General features: G+C 45.3%; 2 protein-coding genes across 2 annotated transcripts; both read left to right on the forward strand.

Annotated features, from left to right (window-relative positions):
* Window positions 1-1120: 1120 nt before the first annotated feature.
* RAB42 (RAB42, member RAS oncogene family) lies at window positions 1121-6042 on the forward strand. The gene is made up of 2 exons (XM_079986573.1): window positions 1121-1945; window positions 5527-6042. The coding sequence occupies exons 1-2, from the start codon at window positions 1680-1682 to the stop codon at window positions 5945-5947; spliced, it is 687 nt and encodes a 228-aa protein (XP_079842699.1). The 5' UTR covers window positions 1121-1679; the 3' UTR covers window positions 5948-6042.
* A 4794-nt stretch (window positions 6043-10836) lies between these two features.
* LOC307221674 (ras-related protein Rab-39B-like) lies at window positions 10837-17036 on the forward strand. The gene is made up of 2 exons (XM_079986430.1): window positions 10837-11348; window positions 13842-17036. Exons 1-2 carry the CDS (start codon window positions 11128-11130, stop codon window positions 14263-14265), a joined length of 645 nt encoding a protein of 214 aa, XP_079842556.1. The 5' UTR covers window positions 10837-11127; the 3' UTR covers window positions 14266-17036.
* The last annotated feature ends 1300 nt before the right edge of the window (window positions 17037-18336 follow it).

The following is an 18336-nucleotide window of genomic DNA, read 5'->3' on the forward strand; positions in this document are numbered from 1 at the left end:
TTATTATGCATTAATGTTTGGTTCTCTGGTCCATGGGGTCACAAAGAGTCGGAAACAACTAAACAACGTTTGGTTAAGCTTACTGACAAATCTTTCTGGATAGAAAGGGAGGGGGGTATATTTAAGTGAAATTTGCTCTCAGCAGATGAAATCAACCAGAGGCCCCTGCAATCATACCCTTCTGTAGTGGAAATGCAGAAGACTAGTTGGTTTTATAAATTGCAGCTCTGTATAAGTGAATTGGGACGCAGGTGGCGCTGTGGGTTAAAGCCTCAGCGCCTAGGGCTTGCCAATCGAAAGGTCGGCGGTTCGAATCCCTGCGGCGGGGTGCGCTCCCGCTGCTCGGTCCCAGCGCCTGCCAACCTAGCAGTTCGAAAGCACCTCCGGGTGCAAGTAGATAAATAGGGACCGCTTACCAGCGGGAAGGTAAACGGCATTTCCGTGTGCGGCTCTGGCTCGCCAGAGCAGCGATGTCACGCTGGCCACGTGACCCGGAAGTGTCTCCGGACAGCGCTGGCCCCTGGCCTCTTGAGTGAGATGGGCGCACAACCCCAGAGTCTGTCAAGACTGGCCCGTACGGGCAGGGGTACCTTTACCTTTTACCTTTATAAGTGAATTACTGTTGCTGTTGATCTGAAATGTACAGTCTGACTCTCAAAATGATAACATGAGCTTGGAAACAGTTAATATCTGGCTCCTGCTTAAAGAACTTGCCCCTTAGGAACCAAACAGGCCTTAGTAATAATTGATAAGCATTGAATAATAGTGAGAAAGGAAAATTCAATCCCCAGTGCAGAGAAGGTGATTCAATAAGGACTGGTGGCCGTGGGGAGGGGGATAACCAAGAAGATCTACTCAACCAGAATTTATTCCCAGACCTTTATAATACGGGTATCAATGGTAGCTCTTGTCTCTTCCATGGTTAAAATTCCTGATCTTGATAATAATACTTTGGGCAAGACACACTGTACTCAGTACAAAATCTATATTGTATTTGTCCTGCAGGAAATATATATATCTTTGTCCTGCCTTGTTAATGCCCGTGCACCACCACTCAGAGTGACTAACAACAATTTAAAATTGTAATGCAACAAACCATACATGCAACAATAAAAGTGCGCAAAATACATATTTAAAAAAAACAATTGCAGAGCTAAAAACGGCCTTCACAGATAAATGCAGTTTTGTTCCGCCATTCTTAAAACAGGGATCTGATTCAGCAGTTTATATTGCAGAGGGCTGATATTCTTATGACTGGAGTTCCTTTTTCTCTTGAGAAGCAGGGAAATTGCTTTGATAGGCTATTGCGTTTCCTGCCCCCAACATATATACACATGCATACATTTTGCTCCTTGCATTTGACAGAGATTTGATACAGAAGCTTGCTTGTTTTTGTGGGAGAGAGGCAATGGTATCTAAGGGAATGTTGTGGGTGGGGCAGAAAGAGGTGTGGAAAGAGGGTCTTGTTCTCAAACCAGGCAGATGTTGGCTTCTCTTTGTTCTGAAGGCAGTGGGTGGGAGATGGCTAATCCTATCAGGCTGGAGTCCTCCTAATCAAACTGGAGTTCTGCTGCAGTTGGGATTGTTGGGACAAGTTCCTTGGAGGTCCCAGTCTCTCTCCTGAGCACTGGCCTGGATGAAGGCTTCTGTTTCGCTGCTCCTCTGAGCCTCCTTCCACCATGGAAGCAGCTCCTGAGATGGAATTAGCGCAAACGCCTCCAGCCCGTAACCTAAATGGCAACTGGCACTACCAATTCCGCATCCTTCTGCTGGGCGACTCCATGGTGGGCAAAACGTCTCTGCTCAGATGCTACACGGAGGGGTGCTTCGTTCCATCCCCGTGCCCCACAGTGGGTGTGGAGTTCTACAGCAAGATGATGGAGCTGCCTCCAGGCATCAAGGTGAAGCTACAACTTTGGGACACGGCTGGCCAAGAGAGGTTCAGGTGAGGCGGGGAAGTCCTTGTAGGACCAAAGGATGAGTGGGGGAAGATGCACATGCTTCTTACCAGTCCAAAACCTTTCCCTTTTCTAAATTCCTTTCCCTACTGCCCTGGAAATAAGGTCTGGAAGCCAATCACATTACTGCTCAGTTAGCAACAATCCATTCTGGTGCATAGACCTTTCGTGTCCTTATCATTCCTTGCTCCCTGCACTTAATTTCAGCCAGGTTGGCGATTCTGCTGGAATGCCAGCCAGTGGTGCCATGAAAGAAGGACTTGGAGACAGGTATTCAGGGTCCCATGAGCGTGGTGGGTCAGGGGATAGCACCGGGTTGGCTTACTACATTTTGAAGTAACCTAAGTATATCACAGGGACGCAGGTGGCGCTGTGGGTTAAAGCCTCAGCACCTAGGACTTGCCGATCGAAAGGTCGGCGGTTCGAATCCCTGCGGCGGGGTGCGCTCCCGCTGCTCGGTCCCAGCGCCTGCCAACCTAGCAGTTCGAAAGCACCTCCGGGTGCAAGTAGATAAATAGGGACCGCTTACCAGCGGGAAGGTAAACGGCGTTTCCGTGTGCGGCTCTGGCTCTGGCCAGAGCAGCGATGTCACGCTGGCCACGTGACCCGGAAGTGTCTCCGGACAGCGCTGGCCCCTGGCCTCTTAAGTGAGATGGGCGCACAACCCCAGAGTCTGTCAAGACTGGCCCGTACAGGCAGGGGTACCTTTACCTTTACCTTTAAGTATATCACTCTGTCTGTAAAGGAGGGGTAGGAGGAGCTTTCAAGGCTACTATGTCCAGAGTCTAAAATGTCCTAGCTGCACCACAGATACCGTCTTCATTCCCCACATATTTCATCTCCACTTATTATTCCCCGTACTGGATTTCTAAATTTTTTTATATTAAAAAAACTAGTGTTATCCTTGGCAATTAAGTTGAGATTTTAAGAAATTAAATAGAAATGAAATAGGGAGGGGGAATAAGCATTTAGCACATTCCTGTCCCACCTTTCCTCCTATAGAGTTGCCATATGTCCTCTTTTATTCCAGGACACACTCTCTTTTTCATAGGTATGTAAAATGAGAGTCGTCATAGCGATCCATAGTTAAAAGTAGAAGTCAGCAAATGTGTCCTCTTTTTTTTGCTCTTCAAAATATGGCAGCCCTATCTTCACACTAACCCTGTAAGGCGCATTAGGCCAGGAGAAAAAGAATGACAACCCCGGAAACAGCTAGGGAACACATTAGTTCCAATCTGTCTGTAGATCTTAGGAAACACCCTACACTACAGGAACAAGGAAGGGATTAACTGGGGACCTGCATCCCAGGGGGAGAAGGCTGGGCAGTGAGTTCAGCTCAGGCTTCATTTATTCATCAGTACCAGGGGAAACTGCCAGATGTTGGGCTCCAACTCCCATCAGCCCCAGGCAGTAGCAAGGGTTGATGGGAGTTGCAGGCCAGCAACGTCTGGAGGACCAAACCTTCCCCCACCCCCCAAGTAAGCCTGGTGTTCCTAAGCAAGAAAGTAGTGGATAATTGAGCTCATGTGGTACTGAAAAAAGTTCCAGCAGCAAAGGCACAGCTCCTCAAAGTTGCACAAAGGAATCTTTATATAATTACTTAGAATGTGTACAGTGCTTTGCTCATGGTTAGTGTGTTGTCATCCCATGGTCATTGATTCAGGTGACACAGGGTTCTGCAGAGCAATCTGAGACAATTTCTCAAAGGAGCTCACAGTGGTGTATGTGGTTCACCCCCTCCTCAGTTAATGGCTAAAGCAATCCCTACAGGTAGGTTAGGATGAGAGGCAATGACTGGCCCAGGCCAGGGTCATGCAGCGAGGTTCCTGCTCAAGTGGGGATTTGAACCTGCTCTCCCGGGTCCTAGACACACTAACCCAGAGCCTTCCGAACGTTTCATGTTGGTGACACACTTTTTAGACATGCATCATTTTGCGACACAGTTTTTACTAGCAAACAAAGGTTAAACTAACCCCTTTCCAGCCCTGGGAGGAGCGCAGGGAGTGTTTGCACGACACACCAACACACTGCAGCTGACACACTAACATGTCGCGACACACAGTTTGGAAAGCTCTGCACTAACCACTACGCCACACTGATCTCACCAGCTCACTTTAAACTGTCTCTGGGTTTGGTCAGAAACTAGATGTTTGTGCATATTTTTGAGAATCATGAGTATTTGCGAATCATTCTGGGCTGAATAATGAACTTTGCTTTCTGTACTCCCTCTAGCAATCTTGGTTAGATTTCTGTTGGCACTCTGCACAAAAGTTCCCTGTGTTTTTCACAGAATCGGTGAAAAAACAGCTGAAGGGAGGGTAGTGTATAGCTGAGTGTTGTGCTGTGGGGTGGGGTGGGGTGGGGGATACTTCAAGATTGTCTGTTGTTATTGTTCTTTTGCAGAGTTGAGAAATTGATCCCATTCAGTGACTAGAAGCCTGAGGGCATTGATCTCAAGTAATCCCAGAGGCCATCTTATCTCCTTGGAATGTCTGACCTTGCTTACTGATCCACTCAGTTATTGACACAACCTTACCAACTCCCTTTTTCTTGCTAATTTTACTGCAAACAATGGCACTGTCATATCAGCTCCTCTTCAGAGATAAGATTTGTATGTAGAATCTCTGCTTGTTTATGTGGTTGTAAATCCTATAGGAGTCTCCTCACTTGCTTACCCTGCCATTAGCCATGAGCTGGACTGGGAGATAAAGGCATGGCAGGGAGGTAAGGAAGGAAAGGAGATGTTTCAGGAAATTAGAAACTGAAATAAAATGTCAATATTTATCAATAACCAAAATGGCAAAAAGAAAGGAAGGAATAAGAAAGGAAATTGTTACAGTATGAAGAAGTGAATGTAAAAGGGCCAGAGAGAAGGGATGGAAGAAAGTGGCAGGGTTTTTTTCTTTTTGAGCTGAGTGTGGAAGGAGAAAGGGAAATGAAATGATAAGAGATGGGTAAAAATATTTTGAGAAACATGTGGCAGTGGGAAGGAAAAAATATAAAAGAAAAAGCCTTCTCCACTTCAAGCCTCTCTAATCAAATTCTGCCTAAAATAGAGAGGTTGAGTTGTTCCATATCACATGTCTGTGCTTAGCTTGAGGAAAGCTGAACCATGGAACTCCTTGCCTCAAGGAAAATGCTGTGGCTAATAATTTAGCAAAGTCCCAAAGGTGGTTTAGATATCATAGGAAAATTATGTGAGTATATGTTATTTATTTTACTCAATACATTTATATCAGGTCTTTTCTCCAAGTTGCTCAAGGCAGAATTCTTCCTCCCGCACTAAGACTACATTGTACTATAAAATTGACATTGCTCAGCATCAATAGATTTCTGAAGACTTTGTGGATATGTTTTGCTAATGTAGTTTAGCAATATCTGTAAAGGCAAATGGGAGTTCTGTGCTTACATCTCAGAAGATACTTTGTCACTATCATTGCTCCAGAACAAAGTCCTGGAGATGGTTACGAAGAGTTGGCATTTGGTAACGAGACAAGTGACTTAAAGAAAGTCTCCATGATATATTGGAAGAAGGTTAAATTAATTAATCTGCTGCTTCTGTTCTTAGGTGCATCACCAGATCCTTCTACCGGAATGCAGTGGGTGTGCTCTTGGTCTTCGATATGACCAACCGGAGGTCCTTTGAGAGCATCTTTGATTGGTACCATGAAGTGACCAGTGTTATGGAGAAGGTCGTCTTCCTCTTGGTTGGCCACAAAAGTGACCTTCAGTCAATGAACAGAGTCACAGTTGAAGAAGCAGAGGGACTGGCCATTTCTTTGGGCACGCAATTTATTGAAACGTCCGCCAAGGACAACCTCAATATAGATTTGGCTTTTGCGACCATCACCAATGCTATCTACGATGCTCTGAGAAACAAGGAGATTGACCTGCAAGAAGGGTGGGATGGTGTGAAGGTGATCCATAAGAAGAGAACTAGCGGTCTTCAGAGAAGGAAGAAGGCCCCACAAGAAAAATGCAATTGCTAACCAAAGTCAAGGAGTGAGACATGGTTGGAAGGGGGCAGTGGGTGGGCTCTAAAGAGGAGAAATGAGTGGAACTCTTTCATAGCCAAGGTTCTGAGATGCAATGCAGAGGGCCTCAATGACTGGTTGACTCCCAGAGTGACATTCACTCATCAGCATTCAAGACTGTTGTGGGACGCATGCTTATGAAGGGCAGAGCTGAAGTCAAGAGTAGGCAAGGTCTGGATAGCTCAGGTGGCTAGAGCGTGGTGCTGATAATGCTAAGGTCGCAAGTTCGATCCCTGTATGGGACACCTGCATATTCCTGCATCGCAGGGGGTTGGACTAGATGATCCTCAGGGTCCCTTTCCAACTCTACAATTCTGTGATTCTAAGGCCAGAGCCCAAGTGATGAACCCCCTCCCTGCCTTCATTTTCCCCTCTTGCCACCTACTGGAAATGAGGCTGCATTTGGCCCTGTGGCCACTGGTGGCTCACCTCTGCTGTATGGAAACCAGAGATACCCAAACAGACACGGGAGTCAAAAATGGTTTGGATAGCACCAGAGCAGATAGGAGAGAATCTGGAAAACAATTGTTTGCAGCTGAAAAGCTTGCCACACTGACCTTTCAATGCAAGTGGTCTGCTAAAATGCATCTGAATTGCTTTGAAATGTTCAGATTATGAGAGCGTATTCTTCAATTGTTCTGCAGAAAAGCTAAGCATAATTTGCTGTGTAAAGAGCTGGGAAATTGTAAGGGGAATATTTGTTTATAGTTGGGGTGGGGAAAAGATAATGGGTGCAAGGATATTCAGAGTTCAGTCATTTAGATAGAGTCAACATTCCACTATATTTGAGAATACAAGAAAGAAAGAAAGATTTTCATCTGGGGATGCTGGGAATGCTAGAGTCCCATTTTAATGTGAAACAAGGGTGCTGATTTCAAAACAATAAAATAAATTCATACTGCTGATTTATGCTTAGTTTCTCTATTTGCCACTTTTCTATAGTAAGTTTAATGTAAACTAAAGCTATCATTTAATTCTTAAAATACTGTAAATTAAACTCATGGGGTTGTATCCAATACTAGCCCTGCTCAAAGTAGAAATTTAGTGAAATTAATGTACCTGTTAGGCTTAGGCTCATGATGAGACATACACACCCTACCGAGGTGCATATTCAAGGGATTATTTAGGCAAAAGATCTGAAAACCATGGTAAAAAAAGTGACATAGTACTAGTTGAAGTCTCATGAGACTTACGGTAAAAGGTAGAGGTAATGGGACCCCTGACCATTAGGTCCAGTTGCAGACAACTCTGGGGTTGCGGCGCTCATCTCGCTTTAGTGGCCGAGGGAGCTGGCGTACAGCTTTCGGGTCATGTGGCCAGCATGACTATGCCGCTTCTGGCGAACCAGAGCAGCACACAGAAACGCCGTTTACCTTCCTGCAGGAACGGTACCTATTTATCTACTTGCACTTTGACGTGCTTTCGAACTGCTAGGTTGGCAGGAGCTGGGAGTGAGCAACGGGAGCATACCCCGTCGCGGGGATTCGAACCGCCAACCTCATAAGACTTATATAGGATAATCTCATATTTTAGTTTTATTTATTTATTTTATGAATCACATCATCAGGAACCAAGGCAGCTATAGTGCCATCTGCTGGGGGAATCCTTCCACACCTCATAGATTCATAAGGCAATTCTCCCGCCACCATAAAAATATTATTAATTTTTCATATATCCAAAGCAATACAAGCAAGCATATTCATCCCCAAACTTGTGTCCTCACCCCACTCAGGACAAAGAGTGTTTAGATTTCTGTGAACGGCAGGTGGCAGAGGATGATGATAACAATAACAATAATATGCTTATACCTCACCCATCTGACTGGGTTGCCCCAGCCACTCCTTAGACATTGCATGCAAAGTAAAGTCTGTTCAAACCTTGTAAGAGTCATTGTGGCGTTTTTCCTTCTTGCTCTTAAGTCAATTTTTTTCTCCATCAGCATGAGATGCCAAATTTGAGGCGTCCGTTCCCTCAGCATCTTCCCAGAGAGAGTTCTGTCTGCCCATCTTGCAGCAATGATGAATTGTGAAGTTAGTTCTTTAGAAGCTGCAGGAGGAAGTTCCAGTTTAAAGATAAGAAGAGCAGCAAGGGCATGGAATTGGGTCAAATTTGTCATGAGGCAATTCTTATTTATTTAAACGACAAGCTTCTCAGAGTCTCCTTGCTGTTGCCCTTGAAAACACCTCTGAATATAAATATAACAAAGTCATCTTTGATGGGAAACCCCTTTTTGAATCCTCGTGAATTCATGAGGCAATTCTTATTTTTTAATCAAACAGGTTCTTCTGCTGTTGCCATTTGAAAAACTCCGCTCTGACCCCCTCGGGGCTTTGGAGATGGTAGACATGAGACAAAGAAGGGACATTCTGCTCCTTCTCTTCCAGTGGCTTCAGAAGAGAGAGAGATTTGGAAAATATTCGACTGTGGTCTCTGCCCCAACAGTTCACTGCCCCTGCTTGTTTCTGAGGGAAAAGGTGTCTAAAGAGAGAGGCAGTGTGGAGTAGGGGTTAGAGTGCTGACCTAGGAGCTGGGAGACTAGAGTTCAAATCCCTGCAGAGCCATGAAGCCCACTGAGTGGCTTTGGGCCTGTCACTGTCTCTCAGCCTAACCTACCTCACAGGGTTGTTGTGAGGATAAAATGGAGAGCATACCATCTTGAGCTCTTTGGAGAAAAGATAAATGTAATAATAGATATAATAACTAAAGTTTTCCACAGAATAAGTTGTGGAACTCCTTTAATTCCTGCTCAGGCAGCTCTCAGCCCTTTTTGTTTTTGATACTGTATAGTTAACCTCCTGACTGACAAGGTTAAGCGGGGAATCTCCTTACAATACCCACGACTTCATTCTAACACTTTTGCACGTATGAGTCAGACTCCCCAGGGTTTCTGCCTAGTCTGCAGCATTTACATACTTTTCCAGCACAAAATGTTTGATAGCCCCGCTCCTTTATCTTAACGCTTGAGACACTTCAGGGCGGGATGACAAGGAGGAATGAGATTCATGGTCACCTGTGCTTTAAATTAATTCCTGGGCGGTTACTTCTGTTTCCAAATCCCTGATCTGCACTGACTTAACCCAGAAATGAGGGCAGGGGGAAAGCTTCCACATAACTAGGGCAGTTTGGATAAAATATACCCCCCACTTCACTCCACTTGCTATTTTGCACCTTGGGGACAGAATTGGTGCTGCACCAAAATGTCACCATACTAGGCTGAACCTTTCCTGTAGTAGAACTTCTACAGGAGAGTCAGCCTGATGACAGCCCAAAAGAAGAAACACCCATGCCAGGAATGTCTCCCTTGACACATCTCCCCTGGAAACCAGAGCTGTCTTTTTCTATTATGCTGGAGAACTGGCCTCACAGAAAGAAACCTTGGAAAATGCAGTACCTCTAAGGGCCAGAGCTGATGGGAAAGAGGGAGGGTAAGAAATCTCCTGTAGATGGTGGCTAGTTAAAGCCCAGTCTCTATGTGCAGAGATGGTATTCCTGCCTTTACCTGGGATGTGCTTCCTGCAAACCAGACGGCAGCTGTTGGTCCTGCATGAGGATATTGGCCATGACCTGATGTACCTAGCACAGAGGTCCTGATGCTGCAGACCACCCATTACCAGTGGTCCACGAGCATCATTAAGGTGGTCTGCAATATGTCTGTGGATTTGTGATTGAAGGCAGGAGGCAGCTTTAAATATTCGTATTGATTTTTAGCTGCATTTTTACTGCTTCTATTTTTTTTCTTATATTGCATTTTTTTCCTGCACAGTATTACAATTTGAATTCTAGGGAAAGGAGCTGGAAACAAAGCTGCCAACATCTTAACACCATTATACAGTGGCATAGTGTGGTGGGGAGGGGGCCCCAGGGGCGTAAAATGGTTAGGGGAGCAAAATTTCAACATCTGGTGCTGCCTCAATACGGCTGCACTCTTCTGTCTCTGGGCTCTGTTGAAAATGGCTTCCCCACGTGAAACAGGAAGTGACCTCTCCAGAAAACGGAACAGCTCATCTTTCCTTATCTGTGTGGCTATGATCTCCTGGTAATGCGGACAGCATTAGGAAGTTGGATGTGCATGTGTACTCCATCCATTTCCCTCCCATCCACTCACCCTTCCATGTGGCCCCGGGCACTGGCAGCCCACGCTACACCACTGCCGTTATACAGATCTATGGCGCAACTGCACTTTGGAGCACTGTATACAGTTCTAGCTGCCTCTCCTCAAAAAGGATATTGTGGTTGGAAAAGGGTCAGAAAAGGGCAGCCAACATGATCCAGCGATCGTGTGAGGAAAGGTTGCAACATTTGGGGCTTTTAAAATGTAGATAAAAGGTAGGTTGAGATAGGATAGAGGTGTATAAAATTACACATGGCATGGAGAAAGGGACTAGAGAAAAGTTTTTCTCCCTCTCTTGTGGACAACCAATGAAACTGATTGTTGGAAGATTAAGCACAGACAAAAGAAAGCAATAGTGACTGAAGGGCAGTGAGGCTGCAATCCCATGCAAGGGTACTTACTTCCAAGTAAATATGCACCCATGTAGGTCCCCATTTTGTTTTTGTTTTCTAAATTCTAAGGTTTGGCACTTTTCCTAGAGAAAGGGCGTGTACACTCACACTCACACATACATAGATAACATCTGATACGTTCTAATGAGAGTGATGTGTTTTCTCATTAGAGCTCTGAAAGGGTTTAATGTATTCTCCCGATGCTCTGACTGCTGGCCCAGAAATATTATCTTTTTGCTACCAGAAAGAAGAAAGGGTGCTGTTGCCCGTAGAATATATGTGAAATGTGCTTCCTCTCTGCCTGGCTTCCCCTCCCATAAACGTTGCACATTCTCAGGGTGGGGCAGAAAAAGGGCGAGTTATGAACATCCAGGCTGGCTTAGCAGCTGCCTGCCTGAACATGAAATGAAACAGCCGTCAGCCCCAGACTGTAGATGCGACCAATCTGCTTTCACCTACAACAAGCCTGAACCAGTTTTCCACTTCTGTTGGAGCTCAAGAACAGCGTTTTCTACTTGGCCGTGTGGCTGGATAAATCTTGACACGGGGAGTGGAGTGCCTAGTTTGTGCCACTGTACGAGCGTTTCCACTTGCCTCTCCAGCTTTCTTCTCCCCTCTCCCCCAGTCTCCGGATGGCAGTGGATTCGCTCTGGCACTACCAGTTCCGGATTATCATGTTGGGGGACTCCACTGTGGGAAAATCCTGCCTCCTGAAGCGCTACGCCGAAGGGGTCTTCCTTGAGTCCATGAATCAAACTGTGGGTGTGGATTTTTATGTTCACTTCCTGGAGATTGAGCCTGACCTGCACATCAAACTACAGTTTTGGGATACAGCTGGGCAAGAGCGGTTCAGGTGAGTTTAGAATGGAAGTCTTATCTGTAGTAAGGAGAGAGAAATGAGGAGGTGATATGACAGCCACTTTCAAGTTGTTGAAGGGCTTTCACATGAGATGATGGGGAACTTGTCTAGCAGTGGGGAAAAGAACTTGGCGGTAAGGAATAGAATAGGTATGTAAAAAAGAGAATTCCTGGGTGCCAAAATCAAAGTTTGGGACAAGTACCGTACTCTTTTGTGAGAGAGATCAAATCACAAAATATGCAACAAAGTCAATTGTGGAAATATAGGCTTTTAAAATATGCCATTGCAAATTTATTCCAAAGTTCCCCTCTTCCCCAACGTAGAAAAATACCATTCATTTGATGAATTAAAAATGGTTTACTTACAAACTCCAAAGGTCAGATTCATGTGCTTTTCCATACAGCATTCAGAAAAGTTGTGCAGGCAGTGGAACTGGGCTTAGTCACAGTGGTGAAAGTTCCTAGATTATTGGTCTATGAACTCAAGAAAGGCTTGTCAGAGCCATGAGCTCTGAGCAACCAGCTCAGACCTCTTTACATGCTGAGCTTCTCAGATAGACTGAGGTACAACACTAGACTTGAATATCTCCCAAGGTGAAGGGGAGTGACCCCAGCTAAGCCTGGCAGAACCCCTTCATGCATTAATTAAACTTAAGCATGTTGGTTATATGAGGCTGGTTTTCACACACTTGGGGCCCTCCACATGTTGCTGAACTAAAATTCCCATCACTTGGAGTCCAACATCTGGTGGGTTACAGGTTCCCCATTATCTTGTTACTTTCCTTATGGCAAAAAGTCTGATTTGGGGGATTAAGCAGGTTTTGTTGTGCAATACCTCCCAACCAGCTATAATTGTGCAATCTGAATTTGTTCATTTGTGACTGAATCACCCCCCCCCCAAAAAAGGCCTGGAAGCATCCAAGGTGTGCTGCAGACATACGACAGTTGTTTATATGAGTAACTCCTCATTCTGTAGACTCAAAACTGATTAAATAGGAAGGGTTCCTCCCTTTCCTGAAAGGCGTCTCTATTTGTATTTCCTTCTTCTGTCTCATAAAACAGCTGTTTGTGAAATATTTTGTTGGACTCATGAAGACTCATTTCCATCTGGCATATATTTTAATGCTGCTTTAATGCAATTTTGTTTTAATGCAATTTTGTTAACTAACTTTGACACTAAAATAATAATTAACTAATGCTGGCTGTGGGTAAAACCTCAGTGCCTAGGACTTGCCGATCGTATGGTCGGCGGTTCGAATCCCCGTGGCGGGGTGAGCTCCCGTCTTTCGGTCCCAGCACCTGCCCACCTAGCAGTTCGAAAGCACCCCTAAGTGCAAGTAGATAAATAGGGACCGCTTTATAGCGGGAAGGTAAACGGCGTTTCCGTGTGCTGCGCTGGTGCTGGCTCACGAGAGCAGCTTTGTCACGCTGGCCACGTGACCCGGAAGTGTCTCCGGACAGCGCTGGCCCCCGGCCTCTTAAGTGAGATGGGCGCACAACCCCAGAGTCTGTCAAGACTGGCCCGTACGGGCAGGGGTACCTTTACCTTTACCTTTAATGCTGGAATTGTTTACGTAATTTACACATCAGACATAAAATGACTCAGGATGGTATCCAATGCATTTATTCCATTAGCACAAGCCTAAATTGTTGTGCTATAGAGTTGGTAGGGACCCTGAGGGAAATCTGGTCAAAGCCCATCAAATGCAGCAACAAGTTGCTTCTGATACAAGCCTTGGACATCAGTAACCAAACTATGTAACTCCATCAATAACTTATGCGGTAATATTGTTTGCTATATATTCCAATATTCAGCAAATGAATTCCAACTTAATTTCTGGACTTGGCCAAGCTGCCATGCCCTTCTTAGGTGAGTTTAACAATACACAATGTGTTCCAAACCTTATTCAATCCATCTTTCATCTTAGGCCTTGTGTTCTCTTCCATTCATAGCCCTCTTCTATCCAAAGCAACATATTATGCCAATAAAGATTAAAAACACTAAGCCAGTATAAGGTAAAAAGGTAAAGGACCCCTGGACGGTTAAGTCCAGTCAAAGGTGACTATGGGGGTGCAGCGCTCATCTCACTTTCAGGCCAAGAGAGCCAGCATTTGTCCACAGACAGCTTTCCAGGTCATGTGGCCAGCATGACTAAACCGCTTCTGGTGCAATGGGACACCGTGATAGAAACCAGAGCACACAGAAATGCCATTTACCTTCCTGCCACAGCAGTACCTATTTATCTACTTGCACTGGTGTGCTTTCCAACTGCTAGGTTAGCAGGAGCTGTGACAGAGCAATGGGAGCTCACCCCATCACAGGGATTTGAACCACCAACCTTCTGATCAGCAGGAAGCTCAGTGGTTTAGACCACAGCGCCACCCGCATCCCCAGTATATAAACCAGTATATAATGTCCTAAGGTGATTGATTGTACGAAGGTGACCCAAGTGAGAATGAGTTTCCTTCTTTGTGTTTCCTGACTTAGGTCCGTGACACGTTCCTATTACCGCAACTCCGCTGGAGGTGTGCTGGTGTTTGACCTGGCCAACAGAGCATCCTTCGAAAGCATCCGGAAGTGGCACCAGGAAGTGATGGACACGGTGAAGCCTCACCACATTGTCTTTGTGCTGGTTGGGCACAAGAGCGATTTGGAGGCCGAGAGGAAGGTTGGACAAAAGGAGGCGGAGAAACTGGCCACTTTGCTGGAGGCCAAGTACATTGAAACGTCTGCGAAGAGCAACAGGAATGTGGGGGAGGCTTTCCAGATCTTGACTATGGGAATATACGAGGCTCTGAAAAGCGGGAAAATGAGACCCAGTGAACAGTGGGACGGGGTGAAAAGCAAACTGCCACCCTTGGCACAACCTGAGGCCCAGGCCCAGGAAGCGGGCAAGAAATGTTCCTGCTAGCAAATGTCAACTGCCTCTGGGAAAGTGCATGGGCCCTTTTGTACAATAACCCATGCATGCTGTCCATGAGCCATTCATCTAGAAAGCAATGAAGGCTATAAAAGGCTTTTATAGGCATGTGTATAAGCAAAGGTGTATTCCCTTTTGTTATTGCTAACCTATGGGAGAGTAAAATCCTTGCAGAATGAAGGCAGAGAACATTGATCTGAGGCTCCCTTTGGCATACTGACAATTACTGCAACATATACCTTTCATTTCTGCGTACCACACATCTCTGGAAATGTTTTTTGCACCTGGTCTACCTGGTTTCAACCTTGCTCCACCCATCTATTGCTTCCCCACATACCCCCAACTCTTGCCATCTCCTGTTTTTACCTCTGCTGCGGAAGAGGCTTGAAATGTGTGGAGGTATTATGGACCTGCTCTCCCTGAAAAGCTTGCCTAAACCATAATCATCATGTTAGCTCACCGCCTGATTTGTGAACACCTTCATTAACCTATCCTCTTTGGCTGATCAGTTTGAGAACTCTTGATACACTTTGATCACCTGCTTTTAGGAGGAAATAGCATTGGTGCCTAATAGTCTACAGAAGATCTGTGGATACAAGTAAACACTATTTCAAATTCACTTTCTCTACTCCTGTTGTCTCAAGGAGATGCCTGAAGGTGATAGGGAAAATGACAAGGCTTTTATAGTCACACAGACAATACGACTTGGGTAATGATCAAACTTCCAGATTAATCAGAACTCTTCTTTACGAAAAATGAAGATGGTACAACCGGCCACATACAAGAGTTTTGGATGGACTGGGAAGAGGTGCTTTGGCGAATTAGGTTCAGTCATGCTTAGTGCAGAGACAGGTTGCAAGAAGGCATGTTGTGGAAGAGGCCAGTGAATGCTACCCCTTTGATAATACAACAGCGACCAGTTATTTATATCTGTCCCAAGCACTAATTGAAACGCATGGGTTCCTTGCAAGGTAGAGAACAGAAATAAAGGAAAATACAGCCATCTTTATACTTGCAGAACTAGATTATCAGTTTTAGGTGGCAGGGTGGGTAAAGTGTTGACAGAAGCGAAGTTTGGAAGTGTTAGCAGGTGGTTGGAGGGTATTGTCTCCCATAGGTAAAATCCCACCTCTGTGGGTAAAAGGTAATCTCCTACAGCTCCCCTGCTGCACAGCAAAATTCAGTCATCCCTCTCAAGCAGACAATAATGGCAAGCAAGCATCTGAATAAAAGCCATTCCCAAACAGACTTTATAATTATTTGATAGCACCTGCCTTCTTGTCAGTGCAAATGTTCCCTTGCCTGTTTGGTGGATTTCTAGGCTCTAGGACATCTCCCATTATCCAGCAAATATGTTGCATTTATAGATGACTTAACAGGGAACAACAAAAATCACCATTTTGGAACCATGGTAGCAATGTCAGATCATCAGTGCATAGAAAATGTGGTGGTGGAGACATGTTGGAGAACACTCAGTTATAAAGAGCCAATTGCTCCAAAACTAAGGTTGATGCACACTTGGGAGCAGGCGACATTGGACTTACATCTGAGCAATTGTTTAGATTCAGTCTTTATTACATGTTTATGCTAAAGGCTGTATAAACTGCCAGGATGCTAAATTCTGCACTTTATGTTGCTGCTATAGAATATGCAGAGGCCCTGCTAAGATGTCACCTCTTACGAAAACTGTACACTCAGTAATCCAATTTAACGGCTGGTGGTTCAAATTCTTAGGCTTGTATCCAATGTTAGTCTATAGCTAATGCAAGATAGAGCTAAAGGAATCTATTCTACACATGTGGCTACTCAAAAGTAAACCCACTGAAATTAAAGGACAAGACAAACTTAGATCCATTACTTTCAGTGGGTCTACTCTGAATTGAACCTAGTTGTTTACAACCCCCTGATTCAAACGTTTCCACTGTTTTCGATGCTTTTCCAAGAGATAAACCATATACCGTACATTTCAATTATAATAGCAAAGGTTAGTAATAGGCTCTGAAGCATCATTTTCATTTTGCCAATGCCATTTATTGTATTCGGTACACACCATCTCATCCAGAGAGCTGCATTTCACCATCTTTACTTGAAAGAGCATCAGCAGAAGCCACAGTGAGGACTTGAGTTGAGTTTGTAGCTGCATTTATTTCATGTGTGGGGGAGGGGAAATCTACCTTTCTGCATATCTGATGCTGGGAAACCCACCTATTCACTGATGGCATGTCCAAACTGCATTCTTCTGGGTGGTTTGCAGTAACACACTTGGCGGACATATGCTTGAAGCAGGAGGCCTCCTTTACTGTTGGGTTGTGAAAAAGCATGTTACAGGAGAAAATCAGGACCACACACTTGAATTACATGTAGCCTATTTCTGATACACTACCCAATTTAAGGTATTACATGAAGCAGGGCCTCAAATTTATTTTTTGGGACAGGGTGATACAGTTGGTTTGAGTTCTGTTGACCTTCTATAAGTGGATTTGGGCTAGTTCACAATACTTTGCCAATGCTAGCTTACAGCAACATGTTAATTTCTCTATACACCATTGCACATGGCAGTTATAAGGGGTTGCATTCAGTTAACTTCTACTCGAGTACACCCATTGAAATTAAAGGGCATGACGAGGTCCATTAATTTCAACTGGGCTGCTTTGAATACAACCCAAGGTGTAGTATCTAAAGCATGCATATGCAATGGGAAACAGTGATTCTGCTGTTTACGGTGAAAAGCCCATGTACTAGCTTCATCAAAAACTACAGAAGAAACAGTTCATCCATGCAGAAAAATAGCAGCATGTGAAAAACTCGGGATAAGGAAAACAGCAGCAGCTATGGGGCAAGTCCTTAGACATTTGGGTGGCTAATGGGGAGAAGAAGAGAAGAGTTTGGATTTGATATCCCGCCTTTCACTCCCTTTAAGGAGTCTCAAAGCGGCTAACATTCTCCTTTCCCTTCCTCCCCCACAACAAACACTCTGTGAGGTGAGTGGGGCTGAGAGACTTCAAAAAAGTGTGACTGGCCCAAGGTCACCCAGCAGCTGCATGTGGAGGAGCGGGGCCGCAAACCCGGTTCCCCAGATTACGAGACTACCGCTCTTAACCACTACACCACACTGGAGGGTCAGGATGTACTGATTTCTTGAAGGGGAAAGGTTTACTGAGGCAATAATAATAATAATAATAATAATTTATTATTTGTACCCCGCCCATCTGACTGGGTCTCCCCAGCCACTCTGGGCGGCTTCCATAAAAACCAAAAATACACTAAAATATCACAGATTAAAAACTTCCCTGAACAGGGCTGCCTTAAGATGTCTTCTGAATGTCAGGTAGTTATTTATTGCTTTGACATCTGATGGGAGGGCGTTCCACAGGGCAGGCACCACGACCGAGAAGGCCCTCTGCCTGGTCCCCTGTAGCTTTGCTTCTCGCAATGAGGGAACCGCCAGAAGGCCCTCGGCATTGGACCTCAGCGTCCGGGCAGAACGATGGGAGGTGGAGACGCTCCTTCAGGTATACTGGGCCGAGGCCGTTTAGGGCTTTAAAGGTCAACACCAGCACTTTGAATTGTGCTCGGAAACGTACTGGGAGCCAATGTAGGTCTTTCAAGACCGGTGTTATGTGGTCTCGGCGGCCGCCCCCAGTCACCAGTCTAGCTGCCGCATTCTGGATTAGTTGTAGTTTCCGAGTCACCTTCAAAGGTAGCCCCACGTAGAGCGCATTGCAGTAGTCCAAGCGGGAGATAACTAGAGCATGCACCACTCTGGCGAGACAGTCCGCAGGCAGGTAGGGTCTCAGCCTGCGTACCAGGTGGAGTTGGTAGACAGCTGCCCTGGATACAGAATTGACCTGCGCCTCCATGGACAGCTGTGAGTCCAAAATGACTCCCAGGCTGCGCACCTGGTCCTTCAGGGGCACAGTTACCCTATTCAGGACCAGGGAGTCCTCCACACCGCAATACCGCAATGTCTTTCGACTTCCAAGTCCCGTCGTCCCTGATCATGGATGGGGATGACAATAAATAAACATGCCCTTGTCATTGGTTGTTTAATGGCGAAGATGC

Source organism: Podarcis cretensis (assembly GCF_951804945.1).
Source record: "Podarcis cretensis genome assembly, chromosome: 8".
NCBI lineage: Eukaryota > Metazoa > Chordata > Lepidosauria > Squamata > Lacertidae > Podarcis > Podarcis cretensis.